Genomic DNA, 16,437 nt, shown 5'->3' with positions numbered 1-16,437 from the left:
GTTTTATTTCATTCAATGCACCGGAGATGAACCTATTAGAAAAGTAATTTATTTTTGCTAAAAGAACTGCTGTTATGACTCTTCATCACACAGGTGTCAAGCTCAAGGCTGTTGCTTTGTTTCACACAGTGCTGCCAGGTGGACAACAAAGATAGTTAAATGCATACAGGACGAATGGGTAACAGTGTATTTCACTGTACAGTGAAACTGGTATACAGTAGAAGCCAGAGCAGTTTGTAAGTCTTTTGGACCAAGTCCAACTCAAGTCTCAAGACTTTGACACATGACTTGCAAGTCAGAAAGCTTTTCAGGCTATCAATCGGCATGCAAATTATAATAGCACGAGGCTAAAATCACACCAAATAATGGAAACTGAAATTGAATAATAACACTGAAAGCAAACGTTTAATATGTTTAATGATGCAAAAAGCCCCTTGCTGAGTTTTTGTCTGTTTAGAACATTGTAGTTTTTCTATACATCACTGCTCCTGAGCTTTCATCTCAACACATCCCTGATTGGTCAGTCCTAATTCTATTTTTTTTACTATGATGATGAAGGCTTGTTTGTGTCTACAAGGTCTTCTCTCTGACCAAAATATTAAAACCATTCAATGCATTAGACATGAAACTGCTTTAAAAGAGAAAAAGTAAACATACAAATAAAGCCTATCTGTCAACTCTTGTCAATATAACTAAAGAGTTGTTGCCTGAACTTAATTTCTGAGTTCCATCTCTATGTTTTACATATGACCAAACTATTGAGCACTAGGGACTAAGGGTTAGGTTAGAAGAGGGATGAACTACATCCTAAGGTTGAAGTCTGTGGTGCACAGGGTTAGGGATATTTTTTACAGTGTACTGTACTGCTCTGCCATGATGATAGTGGGACAGGACTAAACACAGGACTAAACCAATGACCCAAACACAATGCTTTAGTTTTAAATGTCAGAATGATACAGATTTATAAAGGGATAGAAATTAATATTAGACTTTGACACTAGTGATTTTTTATTGTTACACAGTTACACACAGTTGTACACAGATTATTTCCGATCACTGGTCACACAGACCTTTGCTATGCACAATGAAAAGAAAATGCATTAGGTAAATCCAAAACCCTGTAAGGTAGATTAGTTTGTTAATTAGATCCAAGATGATTTGGAATGTAATGTCCTGGCTGTGTGTTTATAAGACACTTGAACCATTATGAGCAGGTGACAGCCTTTTTTTAGTAGTGTACATCAAGCTGTTGGAATATTAAAAAGCAATATTTTAATCAGATATTTTTATTTCACATTCCTTGTGCAGTATGTGTTGTCTTGATCAAAACAAGGCAGACAGCATGAAAAATGAGTTATTTCTTATAACTGGTACATTAATAATCATCAGTATCTTCAGGTCTAAATTTGAATCAGTCAAATACTTTATGCCCAAATACCTGCAAAACTAATGACTTTCCCATCGGCCTCAGCTGTACTTTGTGATTTGTGCCAATTAGAATATTTTAGCATGCTAAAATGCCAAACTAAGATGGTGAACATGTTAAACATTATACCTGCTTGACATCAGCATGTTAACATTGTCATTGAGAGCATGTTAGCATGCTGATGTTAGCATTTAGCACCGCTGTGCCTAAGTACAGCCTCACAGAGGCGCAAGCATGACTGCAGACTCACAGTCTTATTTCAATATTTATGGTTCACCAAGTCAAGTGTCACGTCCGCATATTCAAGTCCAAATCAAGTTGCAAGTCCTCATTTTTGCATCTCAAGTCCGTCTCAAATGTCTCTTTTCTTCTTACAGCTAAAGTGATTCATCCTCAGAATATCTCAAGCAGTTAAATTACAAATCATTATATCACAACCCTGTAATGTAAGTGTAATTTTTTGTACTTTATTTATTAGAGCTTACAAAAACGGAAACATCTTTAAAAACTAGATTAGAAATAGACCAACAGCACAATTTCTACTATATTCTTCCTTCAACATAACCTTGTAATAAAAACTAAACTGGGCCTGTGGCAATTGGCCGTATTGTTCCAAACTGTAAGTCTAACCCTTCATGCAAAATATGCAAATCAGTTCTGTTTAATCGCCTTGTCACTAATCCTCACAGTTGATCCCTTCCAGAGTGGAGGGTCCAATTTGCATATCTCATTTTTCATCTCTTTTCTGATGGAAAGCTGGTAATTACGGTTCAAGCTTGCCCTGCTGCTCTATTAGTGAATGAATGTGACCTGCCAGTCGCACACAGGTCACAATGGAATTTTAATCACCCCCTGACCCGGGCCTCGTCAAAATTTATCAAGCACTAGAGGATCATGGTGTAGATGTTTATTCAACCCTGACTATGTATTTCAGCATGGGTTCGTCTTTATAACCCATGTAATGTAACTTCTTACAACCAAGTAAAATACAAGATGTGAGTGACAGCAGGGATGGAAAGTCAGCTGGGCTGCTTTTGATATCACATCTTGACATCTCAAGATCGTGTACCTCCTCAAAAACACGTGGTCTGCTTGCTCTCTAATATCACACCTTTCTGTACTTTAAGTGGCTGTGAAGTCCTTTTCAGAACAGTATCACCTGGTTAAGGACAGCAGAGGACTGACACAAGATGTACTCTACATAGTTTGACAGATCTGACTTTTTAAAGGCAATTCAATTCATCTTAGATTCCAGGTAGTGCCAAAATTTAGTATAGCATGGCTATGGTATTCAAAAATAAGAGCATACTTGAATGCATTGAATTCAAGACTGAGATTATGGAAAGAAACCTGAAAATTCTGAATGAAACTGAATATGCTGATGTAACCTGATAATTAGACTGAACTGCCATTTTGTTTTCACTTCATCATTGAGTCTGACATCATGTTTACTTGTGCCGTCACCTTACCCTGCTAGGAACACATTTTGACGCTAAAATGAAACATGTCTGCATGTCGACCTACAACAACCTGTATAGCTGCATCAATCTCATGACGTCCCGACTGTTAATCTTGCTGTGATTGGGTCAGCAGCCAACAATGAGCACAACACCATATCTATTTAAATCAAGAGATGAGGGTGGTGATTCAGAGGCCTGATGCTGATTGTTATTATGTTTCTGTTGCCTATGTAAACATTCTGTGTGAGTATTTTTTTTTTTTTTAATCTTAAATTAAAAATACATGATGATGCAAGACCTGTAAATAGAACATTATAAAGATGATATTTTTGTTGAAAGACAGTGGTGAGGGAGGAACCTAATATTTTGGCAATTAATAACAATGTTAAAGATATGGTCAAATCACAGTGGTGGAAATTTCTAATTGAAAATGTACATTTACTCAATTACTGTACCTAAAATTTTACTTGTACCTTTACGTGAGTATTTCAGTTTTATGCTACTTTTACCTTTACTCCACTACATTTGAGAATTATGGGTAAAATTTACTTTGCAGTTTAATATTTTACAGACAAAACATATAATTAACCAATAGAATGATGCAGAGTGATAGATTTAACTATCCATCAGTATAAAGTTAGCTCTAAAATTAGTTCCACGTTGACCAACTGCAAAGTACAATTCCTTACAATCACAATTCTGACGTCACCGTATCTGACCACTATTTTTTCTGCCTGCGTTCCTTGAGCCAATCAGTCCCTGGATATTTTCTTTAAATATCATTACCTTTCTGTCATTCTGTCTCTCAGACCTACTATTGCGTAACCCCCCATGACCACCATGACCTCCAGGATGTTCAGGAAATTCAACAAAAAGTTTTCATAAACCACCTATCGGCTTTACTCCACCATCACCAGAGTCTAGACTTCGGGGATCCTGTCCTATCTCCTATCTTCATATGGGCCTACACCTCTTTGTCTGTTACTTTACTTATTGTTATACACTTCCAGTTGATTTCTTCTTTATGTAATGCTACTTTTTTTTTAAATATAATTTTTGAGTATTTTTATATCAAAACTCCTCTCTTTTCCCTTAAACGTTAAAATATTTCTGACTCATCTTGAACTTGTATGCGCCAATATATCGAATCAAATGTGTTTAGAAGCGACTAACTAACCCCTTCTATCATATAAACCACACTTGACTGTTGAGCTAGCAGAGCAGTATCTTGGTTGGTGGTGTGTTGGATATCAGTTAGCAAAAACTTTGTTCTCAACACCAGTGAGGGAGGTGTGTAAGCCACTATTACATACTATTAAACTATTACTATTAAAAGGTAAATTTGTATGTGGCACTTCTTGCATTTTCAAAGCATTCCAGTGACAAGGCAGGTAGTAGCAATGATAATGCTAACTGAGACTATACACAAAGTTAGCTCTACGGGTAATGAGAAATGAACTGTGTGTCCCACGACATCAAACACTCATATCAGATGACTAAAATGTCCCTCATAACAAACTTTCAATACACGATTTTCAATACACATATTTATCAGCTACACAGGATCCTGACTCAGAGACTCAGCACACTTGTTTGATTTTTTTTCTCTGAAAAATTATAAGCTTAACAACTTGATGCATTTTCCATCCAAAGCCATTAGTCAGCTGTCAACAAATCCCACACTGAAACTCTAAAGGCACTTCAAACTGATCCCCAAAGGATTGATCACAGAGCCTGACAAACGTTCACACTGCCTTAAACACACAGTAACAGTGTGACCTATCTTACCTTAAAACAAGTGTTTCTTCCTTACCAGGTTCTGTGCAAAACTATCTATCAGCCTTCAGTACTTTGCACCATCCATACAGTAGCTCTGACCAGGTCACTGGAGCTAATAGCTAATATTAGTAGCTAGTATTTTTTCTTCAAAAGAAGAATAAACAACTGCATTTAAAGCTTTTGTTGATAAGAAAGATGTGTTTGCCGTACTTCCGACAGGATTTGGTACGTTTAATTTACCAACTACGCTACATCACATGTTTTGTTGCTCTGATTGACTGAAGGTCTATCCAATTGCATCCAAATTTCATCCGCATTTTGGTCTGCGCCCATTGATAAAGCCCCTTAGAAATCGAAAATGAACTGGATGGTCCTAGCGATGCCAGGCTAGGAGAGACCAGTATCCTCATGCAAAGCAGGTCCACTGAGTGAGAGACCAGTATCCCCATGCAGAGCAGGTCCACTTCCCCAGCTCCTTCTGCAGACTCAGAGTCAGAGATAAATGGGCAAGATGAGGCAGCACAGGAAAATAAACAAATAGGCCTATCCGACTGACTTGAAATGGGCATTTATGGAACTGCATTGGAGTGGTTCTCCTCCTATGTTACAGATAGGACTTTGTCAGTCTCTGTAGGTGACCTTGTGTCGGACATGTGGTGGCCTCCAGGGATCAGGTCTTGGGACCCATTTTATTCTCCATATATATGCTGCCACTAGGACAGATTATCAGTGGTTTTAGCAACGTTGCCTATCATTTGTACGCTGATGACATCCAGTTGTATTTTTCATTTAAACCTGATGAGCCTCATAAACGTTCTGTACTGAAGTCCTGATTATTGCTGCTGATAACCATCAGTCAGTGATCTGGCAGAACCTTGGTGCCTTAGCCTCATCTTCTCAGTCTAGCCCATGTAATCTTGCTTCCTGTTAATTTTAGAATCCACTGTAAAATTTTGGTGCTCACTTATATAGCCCTACATGGCTAGGCTCCACAGTGTATCATGGACCTTTTGCTATCCCATACCACGAGCCGAGCTCTGAGGTCATCTACCCAGTGTTTTTTAAGTGTACCTCAGACACGTTTTAAGACTTGGGGAGATCCCGTTTTCCAGTCAGCAGCCCCTAAGCTTTGGAATAGTCTCCCAATAAGCCTGAGGTCTTTCGACTCTGTGGACTGGCTAAGCATCTGTTCAGACTGGCATTTAGGTAGCATGTGGTATTTTATGTTTTAACTTGTGTCTTATGTCTGTTCCCCTTGTATATATTATCTGTTGTTTTAACTTTGTTTTATTTATTTGATTGAAATTTATTTTATTTGATCTTATTTTGATTTTATTTCTTTGAATGTGAAGCACTTTGTGACTGGTGTCTGTGAAAGGTGCCAAATAAATAAGCATTGCTTGCTTTCCTTTTGTGCTTTATAACCATTTGGGTATATGTATGCAAAACAGAGCATTGCCTGGATGGGTCTATAACACTGGATTTGGAAATGGCTGTTAGAGACTCCATCTGTGTCACTACAAGGCTAATGACCAAGAGCTTATTTGAAACTGCCTGTGTTGGTATTAGAGCTAAGGGTGGGTGGGTGGTGCTGGAGTGGGTGTAGGTGTGGGTGTGGGCCCAATTTGGAAAATTTTGTCTCCCTGTCCATAATTCCTAAAGGCTGGCCTGTTTCTACCCCCTCACACATTTGCATCTCAATGATGACGTTGCTCTGAAACCCATATATAAAAAGTAGTTAAAAGTAGCTCAGCCTCTAACAGCTACATTCAAATATTGTATCAATAATTGTAATAATATATTGCATAATATAATATATAATGAGCCACACAAATGTGGCATTCTGCATGATGAATACTTGTACTTTTGATACTTCAAGTACATTTTTTTTCTGATAATACTTCTGTACTTTTACTTAGCATTATGACTCAAGGACTTTAACTTGTGAGCAGTTTTATGTAGTAACTATTTTCTTTCTAGTTCCTACATGAAACTGCTCACAACAAGGTCTGTGGATTATCTTGAGTAACCAGGTCATGATTTCTGGAGAGACAACTCTTAATTTTAAGAACTTTAAGAAAAAGATCTGACTTTTTCCACCATTAGCAAACCGATCGCTCCACCCTGAACCCACAGTGCACAATAGGGTAGATGTCTGCTTACAGTACTCCATAACAACAGTGTCTTAGACATGCAATTTAAGTACACAGAATGAAACCACATGAAAACCAACAAAACAGATTCCTCGAGAATCGTCTGTTTACATTTTATTCATGGTTATCTGAGTCAGGAGACTATCGGTGCACTCCAGTACATATTGCATATATATGCAGGAATGCACTATGAGAAATATTAAATAATGTCCGTCTTTTCTCACTGCAAAAACATTCACGCCACCGGTGTTGTTGAGAAACTTACCTGTTTCACATCATAAGCGAAGAGTACATATTTCAGATCAGGGGAGACAGAATACTTGTCCACATTGAAATTTATCTAGTGGAAATTAGACAGAAAGAAAGAGAGAGCGAGAGTAAGAGGTAAATACTGTTTGCAATGACTGAATCATTGTGATAGCATTTATATTATGATAAATCCTAATACTTAATACACAGCATGACAGGCTAATATCTACTTACAAATGTTGTGTTTGTCAGGACAATCTCCGTTTCATTTGTAAGGATGTTGAACTTGATGACGTGGCCGTCACTGTTTCTGTAGATGACTTCAGAGTCTGTGTATAGAAACAGAGGGAACAAAGAAAAAAAAAACATCTGTATGAAGGAAATTGAATTTTGAAAGCTGTCCTGAAAAAAAACATGACAGAGAAAAAATTCAAAGCAAAGCAGAAGCAGCCATCCCGATTATATTTATAACTGCAAAAATGCCATTAAAAACATAAACTTTCTCAGACTCAGTGTTCCCTCAAATTAAATTACAGTAACAATGCATCAGACAGCCAAACAGGTTCAAGTTTGTGCGACGTTTGTGTGATGTAATAGTATTAACTGTGACAATCAAAAGTGAGATTTCACTGCCAGACAAACACAAAGGGAAGGCTTTTATTTTTCATCTTCTAGGTAACACAACATGTTCTGTATTGATGGGAAGAGCATTGTGTGACGCCGCCAGGAAAACATCTTTTGTACCAAGCTGGATTGCTTGGACGTGACAGCATTGTTTGTTTTGTGTCAGCGCTAAACATTCAGAAACATAGCCCACCTCAAATGTCATGGTATGGGGGATTGTCACAAACGTAATACCTTTGTGTCAACACAATAGCATGCACAAATAGTCGTAATCTTAAATGTATGCAGGCAGATGGACACATACACACAAGTACACAGCAACTACTAAGCATGACCATAGCAAATGTGTCTGTCTCATACTAATTAACAATTTTAATGCTCAATAAGCTGACTGAAAACAGAAAAATGGATGGAAATAATCAATATTTCTCTCTTTTGTTCAGGCTATTTGACAATTAAACTATCAATTTTTTCAAATACTCTGGCCATGGAAAGTGGAGACATTTCCATCTCCAGCGACTGACAATATTCCTCACAGCAAGGCACTTAATCCTAAACTTCTCTAGTACAGCAGGTCCAATACCGTAATTAACACAGGCTCAGGGAGAAAATGCACAATAATTAAGTGTCCCTTTATTTGTGTTTTACCTGTTAGCATTATTCACCAGGTTGTCAAATTTACATGTGTATGGAACTTTTCTTGGCTGCTCAGTGGTGCATAAAGAAAAAAAAAATTGGCTTCCAGGAATAAAATTACCCGGATCTTCCGCATCGTTGGGCCCATAGAGCAAGCGCACTACAGACTCCGCCGGTTTAGCCCTCCACTAACTTGAATGGGGATAAAATGATTTAATTGTGCGGCTCTTCTATACTTTCCAAATGTTATTGGAGCAAGTGAATCAAATTCTGATAGTGAAACGAGTCATTTGCGGGGGTTTTGTGACGCTCAAAAAAATGTATCCACCGTTTTACAGCTGCTTCTTTATTTAATATTATATAATATAATTATTTTTGGGCCAGTGTGCAGCATGTTACGGACCCGGAAGTTGTAATTCCATGGTTTGGCCACTATGTCAAATTGGCTTCAAAACCCGGGCACATCCTGGGGGCCTGGACCACACACAGTCTCTCCTGATCCATTGTTCTAAACACACGAGAGACAGCGACAGCAAGAACTGAGGAGAGGAAGTCCAGCTGCCACGGGAGCAGAGGAGACGAAGAGCTGCTACGGGGGCCGAGATGTACAAGCAGGGAGCGAGTTTTTTTATTTTGCCTTGTAGATACATGCACAAGTGAAACTGTTAGAATTACAGTGAATAACAAGCGACAAACTAGTAAATAACATCTGTAGTTGGACCAACATTGTGTTGAAGTACAAAACAGATTTTTCCCTGGGAAGGAAAGGCGTTTTTTCAGGGGGTGTCAGGTCATACATAGAAAGTACTAGAGGTGGCTGTTCTGATGCGCCATTCGGTGGCGGTGTATTTTGGCTTTAAGCCTAATCCTGCCAAACATGACTGTTCTTTTTCTGACCTTTGCATGCCCTCCACAATAATAGATATCGTCACATTAGACAGGCAGTGTGTATACATCTATTGTCGAGGGACCACAGGCCAAAGATTGTTCCAAATGAGGATTCACTCAGAAGGTGTAAAATGAAAATTACTTTTCACATACATCTTAACAGCTGCTGTTGCATCAAGCTCTTCAGGGCCTCTCAAATGCATGTGAGCTCAAACACTATGTGCCCTCGCATTCACATGTTTATATAGTTGAGTCAGAGACACTTACATCAAGGAATTGACCATTTATAGCAAATGGTTATACAGTTAGATTTGTATCTGCTGTTTGATGGAGCTCTTAATGAATCCGAGCAGCGAAGAAGATTCTGCTGAGATAGCTAATCCCCCCTTTAATAAACACATACATGAACATTAAATCTTAGTTAAATCAACAATACCAAAAGCTTAGCACATAAGCAGTACTGTAGGTCGAGTTGGTGGAGCTGCGGCAGCAAATGGTGTTGGCGCGGATGTATCAGCAGAGAAAGTCCATTCATCTATCCATCCCGTAGCTATATCCTTGAGGGTCGCAGATAAGCGGAGGGTCGCAGCCAATCCCAGCTGACATTGGGCGAGAGGCAGAGTACAAGAGTCGCCAAGTAACCTGCCTGCCTTTGGACTGTAGGATGGAGTGGAAGGTTATAATAACCGCGCTGTACACCTGCATGAATATGGCAAGAAGTTACTAATCAGCTGGTAGCCATACAACTCGTGAATGAGACAGTGATTTTGAGGCATGAATGAAGCAGCTAATGCTAATCAGCTAAGGATGACTTTAGTGCTCTGCCTGAACTAATGCAATGGCTTCATTTTTGCTTCCATTAAAATGTTGTGCAAGTTTTCCAGCAAATTTTCAGAAATGTTTCAGTGACAAGTAGTGTAAGGGATTATAATTTGATATTAAGCAATTACATTACAGTTACTAATCATAACTGTAGTTACTTTGACAGTTTGCAAGGTTGGCTTTCAGTTGACAGACTGGTGTAGGACATGTTATCCTGGCGCAGGGCCTGGAGGTGTGAGGAGGCCACTAGCCTCTACCAAAGTGGCCTTATGTAAATGTGGCGTCTCTTAGCTAGCTAGCTAACGTTAGCCATGGGTAGGCATTCAGAAATCATCTGGTTTAGTTCAGAGTTGGTGGTTGTGCAACCTGCAGCTATATTGATGGCGGTTGTTGATGGTCACCATACCCTCTATTCTTTCTATTTCATATGTTGGAAACAAGAGATGTAATTACTCTTCTTAATAGTAATATGTTGTGAATAATTGATTGAATAACATTTTTTGATAAACTTGCCTATACATAGTTAATGGAAGACTAGTAACTGTGATACATCATGGAATTCCATTGCTGCTTTCCCCCAAAGACAGCATTTCAGAGAGACATATTCATTTTATGATTTAGTTTTTCTCCTCCGATCCTCGGATCAGAGGAGAGCCGGTTTGGGTGTTAGGGTCATGTCTGGGTCTCTGAGGTTATCCAGTGCCACTTGGTGTTATATAGTAATGAATAGCTTTAAGTAAGCACAGCTGTCTCTGCTGAACTCCTCTGGTTAATCCCAAACAGCTGCTGACACTGCGTTTGGGCGGCACTCTGCACCCTGAGGAATAGGTTTCCCCTGCTTCCACAATGGCCCACAAAGTTCCTTCTGCTGTTACCAAACGTGGTGGCTGGATTATCACCTGCACTGTCACATAATATATATATATACTAAAAATAGTAAACCAGTGATATAAGAAAACAAAAGCTTGATTCATGTATGATATCAAAAGAATAGAACAATAGAGTCCTTTAAATTAATGGACTGTATTGGTTGTTTTGAATGGCCTGATCTCAACAAAATGTTATGTACTATAGAGCATTAAAAAATGTCTTATGTGCTGTGCAGCAACTGTTTGAAAAAGCCCCCTTATAAGAAAATAACTAGATAACACTGAAACGTGTTACTGACAAAAACTGCTGTCCCTCTGAAGATATATGTCTCCGATAAGGTCATTTTTAAAGTATGAAAATAATTTTCATATGATGTCCAGCGGTGTTTAACCTCAAATCAGTGCATGCCTATGAGAGAGAAATTAATATTTAGAGCTGATAAAAAGGAACTAATTACTGTGATCTCTAAAACATTACCATGGGTCTCTGCACTGCTCTGCACTTGTCTTCTTAAATAATGAAATGCTCATAGCTGAAAAAGAACAAGCTAAGACTCTAATGTATAAGTAATGTCCTACGTCTGTAGCCCGATGAATAATGAAAGGCTTGACTTTTTTCTATCACGCTTAACTCTGAAACTTAGGTGGACTTGTGTGGATAAAGTAATGGTCACTGTACACGCCACATGCTACCACTGCTGCTTTTGTGTGTGTTATTTTGAGGCAAATAAATATGATATTTACCTGATGTAAAGGTTGTTACAGCTCAGTTTAAGATTACACCATCAAATCTGTCATTGTGTTATTTTCTTTGATGTTAGTCAGACAAATGATGAACATGTCCTTTTGTGGCCAAAACTTAATTAAAAATAATACATGATCAGTGTTTGTGGTAGAGGCTGGCATTAGTCACGACCAATGAAATCAGCTCTTCCTCTTAAAACCCGTTGCTCTCAGTTTTGAGTTGAAAAGACATGCGAGCCATGAAAGAGAAGGCGGGGTCCTTGTATGAGAGGTGCATAATGCCTTAATCGGCATGAATTTGGATTTTGGATATTATACAGAAATGAACTGAAATCAAATATATAACAAACTTAATGGTAAATTTATATTCTGTTCACCATGTCATCATCATCAGGTCTGAAAGTTTATTGAGATATTTTTTATATGTTGTGAATTGTAGGGGCATATTTCATCACAGCTGAGCTAAACATAAACACACACACACAGGTCCATTTTCACAGACACTAGACACAAGTTAGCTAGCTAATGTACAGTTGGTACATTGGCTGTTTGGGACGAATAAACACGAACGGTCCAGCAGTCAATTTTGCCTGAATGACACAAGGTGAAAATTCCCTTCACTTTCTGTCTGAACACACCCTAAATGAACCAGTAGTAAGCTGCAGGAACAGTTCAGCTGCTCAGAACATCGATAGAAGATGCAGCCGTCAACACTGTGCCCCCTGCTTACCACACAGAGCTCAATGACAGTCTTGCATTCATTAAATATCATTCACGTGACAGCCACATGTGGATATTCACTGTAATTATAATGAAAAGGGTTTTTTTTAAGGCACTGTTTTTTTAAAAGTATCTTTTTTGAGGGCGAAATATCACTGGTCCAGCTTGCTCTCATGTCCACAAAAAGGGTTACTAAGCTTTTGACACAGAAATTCCACAGCATGATTGCCACTGATACAGTAGCTCACAGCACATCACCAGAATACCAAAAGGTGAGATATACGTGTGCCTTAAAAAAGAAGGGCATTTCAGCCATATGATCAGCCCAAAATACTAATAATCCTCTGCAATTCTCTGCCATGTGAGTATTTATTCTTTTGGTAAACAGCCAAACACAGAAATAAGGCTGGGGTAATGATATCTCCCTTCCTGTGTTTGTACTTAGTGAACCACGAGACACATTGTAATTTTCCTTTGAAAACGCCAGATTTATTTGGGTTTTAACTGTCCAGCTCCAGAGTCTGCTGCCCACATAACTGTCAGGAAATAAAACATTCATGCTGCCCACTGACAGGAGGCAGCAATAAGGCAAAACAGCATTCAGTACTAACTATAGCAGCCAGTAATAATGTGTCACATGTCTTCTTTACGTGCCTATTTTTGATCACTTGAGGAAATGATAATGACAGTAGATATCAAATGCACATGGACTGATACACTCAGTCTTGTGCCAAAAGTATGACTCTTTTGTACTCTTGTACTCTTTTGTCTGTAAAGTGTCTTTGTGCCTTCTTCATTAGTATTTACTGCAGTTCTTTGCAGGTTTGAGATACATATGGCCAAAAGTATGTGGAAACCCCTGTCTACATACTTTTGTGTCCTTTTCCTTAGTTCCAGTTAAGGGAAATCTGATGAAATTTTCGACAAACTTTCTGTTAACAGTTTGGGGATGACCCATTCTTGTTTTTCCATGCACAAAGCCAAGTCCATAAAGAAATCTTTTTTTCTGTTTGGTGTGGGAGAAGTTGACTGGCTGAACTTGAGCCCTGACCTCAACCCCATTCAACAACTTTGGGATGAACTGGAACATCGACAGTGAGTCAGGCCTTATCGGCCAACATCAGTGCCATCGAGGCGTTTTTAAAATTCTCGCTTTTTACAATATCTGTTGTTAAGGTCAATAAAATAGGCTGGCTCTGGGACACAAACTCCAATCTCCTGCATGACAAACAGATGTGCTACGCATCCCACCTCTAACTGTCTGCCACGCAACATAAAATGCACACTATGTCCTGGATTGGCACTGAATGTTGGCATTGGACATAAATTGTGAGGTGTGGAATTGTCCAATATTGATATACAGTAATTGCTAGGGATGCTGGACTGGACTGATTGAGGCGGCAGGGCTTGCAGTGATCACTGCCCACCCTTAGAACCCCCACAAGTACTGAGCCCTGCTACATTCAGAAGCCACAGCATCTCAGCTCTGCACTGCACTGCACTGAGATTTTATGCTGCTAGAAGTTTTTTGTATTGTTAAATTCTTCACTGAGTGTCCTTAACTGTTGAATTCTTCCAGAAGGGAAACATTGATGAACAGAGCTGAGCAGTGCGGCGCGGCTACTCGGTCAGCCATGTTTTTTAGATTGAAAAAAGTCTTAATTTACCCATAATTCATGGTAAATTAGTTCTACTTAAGACAGAGCCAAGAACTCAACAGTTTTGAGCAATGAATGAATTTAGACATCTGTCCGAAGTCTGACTATTAGCTTGATCGAAGCCATAGTCAAAGTCCATCTTTGTGAAACCAGCCTTTGGACAAAGTTCTGGTCCTGTTTAGTTTATTTCCCAGATAGTGGTTCAAATTCTATCTTGTACCGTTACTCTTTGTCCACTTTTCTGCTGAGAAACTTGAAAATAAAACAAATGCCTACACTTTCCATCAGATACCACACATGCACAGTTCATTCCGCTGTAGTATTTCAAGTGTTGCATGTATAATCATAACCCAGACCATTTTTTGCAGACCTTGCTACACGGCTACAGCTACACTGGCTGCAGTCTCATAAGTACAAGGAGGAGCACAGTGAGAAGCAAATTTTGGCCTCACCGAAAGCCCTTCCACTGGCAGATGAGGATGCACAGCCAATAGAGTGCAGAGTCTGTAGGCCAAGTGGGAACTCTGGGCACAATGAAATATGCATAGCACACACTGAATTATTTAACGAAGGCTGCGTAGTGCTTGAATGCTGTGTCTGCAGTCCCTAAGGTTCCACCAAATGTCACAGCTGGTCAAGCTCAAAGCCAGCTTGTTAAAGATAGAACACAAGTGCTTGATTCTGCAGATGCTGACAGTAAATATGGTAGCATGTGCTGTAGTGAAAGGATTTAGTGCCAGACCCTGCTAGTGATAAAGTGTTTAATTAAAAATGGCATCTGTGGTTCACTGCTTAGACACTTTAATTTTCTTGTTGATAAACAAAAAGCAGAATCAGAATCACTTTCATAAGATCTTGCAGCACATGTACCGGGATAAACATATTGACTTCCTTCTGTTGGGTAGATGCTGTACCATTGTGAAACCAGACACTGACTGAACCATCAGTACAATTAGACATTGAACTATGACTTGAAAGTATCAAACTCTTTATCAACGTCAGTTAACAAAGCCATAGATTTATTCTGGATAAGACCACTGTTCATAAAGTAAATGGCAAAATAAATTATATGAAGTCTCATTATGTCACTTGGTAGGAGTATGGTTTAGGATGCTGAAGGTTCTTACTTACAGTATACTGGTGGAATAAATAAACCCTGTGGGAGAAATACTCAAACGCAAAAAAGATTAATGACACAAGAGCTCATTTAGAGCTGCATGACAACAACATTATAAGTACAACCACTCAGCGCAATAGCTGTTAATGAGTGCCAATGAGTGACAAACACGTTCCCATTTGAGGAGTTGGTGTTGGGGATGTAAGTGCATCCAAATGGGGCACTAGTCAACCATGGCCTTTCCTCTGAATATTTTTATGGACATTAGTTTGTACAACACACTCATGTGGCTGTGGAGAGTCTAAACACACTGCAAATTAGTTTTGACTTCAATCAGGCAAGAGCAAAATGTTCCATTTGTCAACTGCACTGAGTAGATGGAATCTCTACCTTCATGACCTTCTTTAATTTCTACTTTATTTTTTACTTTGTATCTTGTAGACAGGGGGAGCAAGTGAATTAATCATGTATAATTTTTTATGTATTTACTGTAAGTGTAATGTGTACTCCGGTGAGTATTTTAGTGATGATAATGGCCAGAAAAATGCTCATATTCATTGTCCTAATTTGAAGATTCTCAAATAGCCCATTTCTACCACAGGGACTCTTCCAGGAACCCAGAGACCTTTTTAGGAAGTCAGGAACCTGCGTTTCTACTGCACAAACCAGCATCTAAACTGAGTTCCTCTGCCATAGTTCCTGAACTCAAAAAGTCCCTGCTCTGGACTAGTACTTTCAGATTTCCTAGGAACTATCAGGGTGGAGTTTGCAGTCGGACACACACAGGAAACAATGCACAGTACTGGTTGTCACGAGAATCAATATTAGTATGAGTGATGGACATTTCTTGTAAAGTTTATTGACCTAAATAAAAAAGCTATGTTGTAAGCTTTGCGACTAGTCTAAAAAGAGCAAGAGAAAGAGAGCGTGTGCGAATAACAAACACCACGCAAGTGCTGCAGAAAGCGAGTGAACATTTGCTCCCGTAGTTCTGTGCCTTCTCGTTTCTCTGCTCTCCTCTTCTGTCGCTTTCAGCAGGTGTTTCTACCCCCCGTGTTCCTGCTCGACAACTGCTACTACAGTTGTTGTTATCGGCTCTGTTACTATTATTGACATTATTATTCCTATAGCTGTCATTCCTATTATTATTAATTTATTAATATTAACACTACAATTACATTTCTACTATTAAAAAAAAAAAAATCTAGGTGGTATTTGCATTGTGCCTCCCCCTCTGCCAACCCCCATGGTGGGATTTGTTGGGTCTCTTTAAATAATATTGTAAAGAGTAC

The 16,437-nt window shown here is 39.0% G+C and overlaps 1 protein-coding gene across 2 annotated transcripts in view; it reads right to left on the bottom strand.

The window, feature by feature from the left end:
- Positions 1-16,437, bottom strand: part of LOC122885504 (inactive dipeptidyl peptidase 10-like) — a 212,921-nt gene that overhangs the window by 58,902 nt on the left and 137,582 nt on the right. For both annotated transcript variants that reach the window (XM_044216679.1, XM_044216680.1), the window contains exons 4-5: positions 7,302-7,396; positions 7,084-7,158 (exon numbers count right to left, since the gene is read on the bottom strand). In XM_044216679.1, coding sequence (XP_044072614.1) covers positions 7,084-7,158; positions 7,302-7,396 — 170 coding nt within the window. The remainder of the gene's footprint in view (positions 1-7,083; positions 7,159-7,301; positions 7,397-16,437) is intronic.

The sequence above is a fragment of the Siniperca chuatsi genome, linkage group LG12 (assembly GCF_020085105.1).
Source record: "Siniperca chuatsi isolate FFG_IHB_CAS linkage group LG12, ASM2008510v1, whole genome shotgun sequence".
Taxonomy (NCBI): Eukaryota; Metazoa; Chordata; class Actinopteri; order Centrarchiformes; family Sinipercidae; genus Siniperca; species Siniperca chuatsi.
This window is presented reverse-complemented; position numbering and strand designations above follow the sequence as displayed.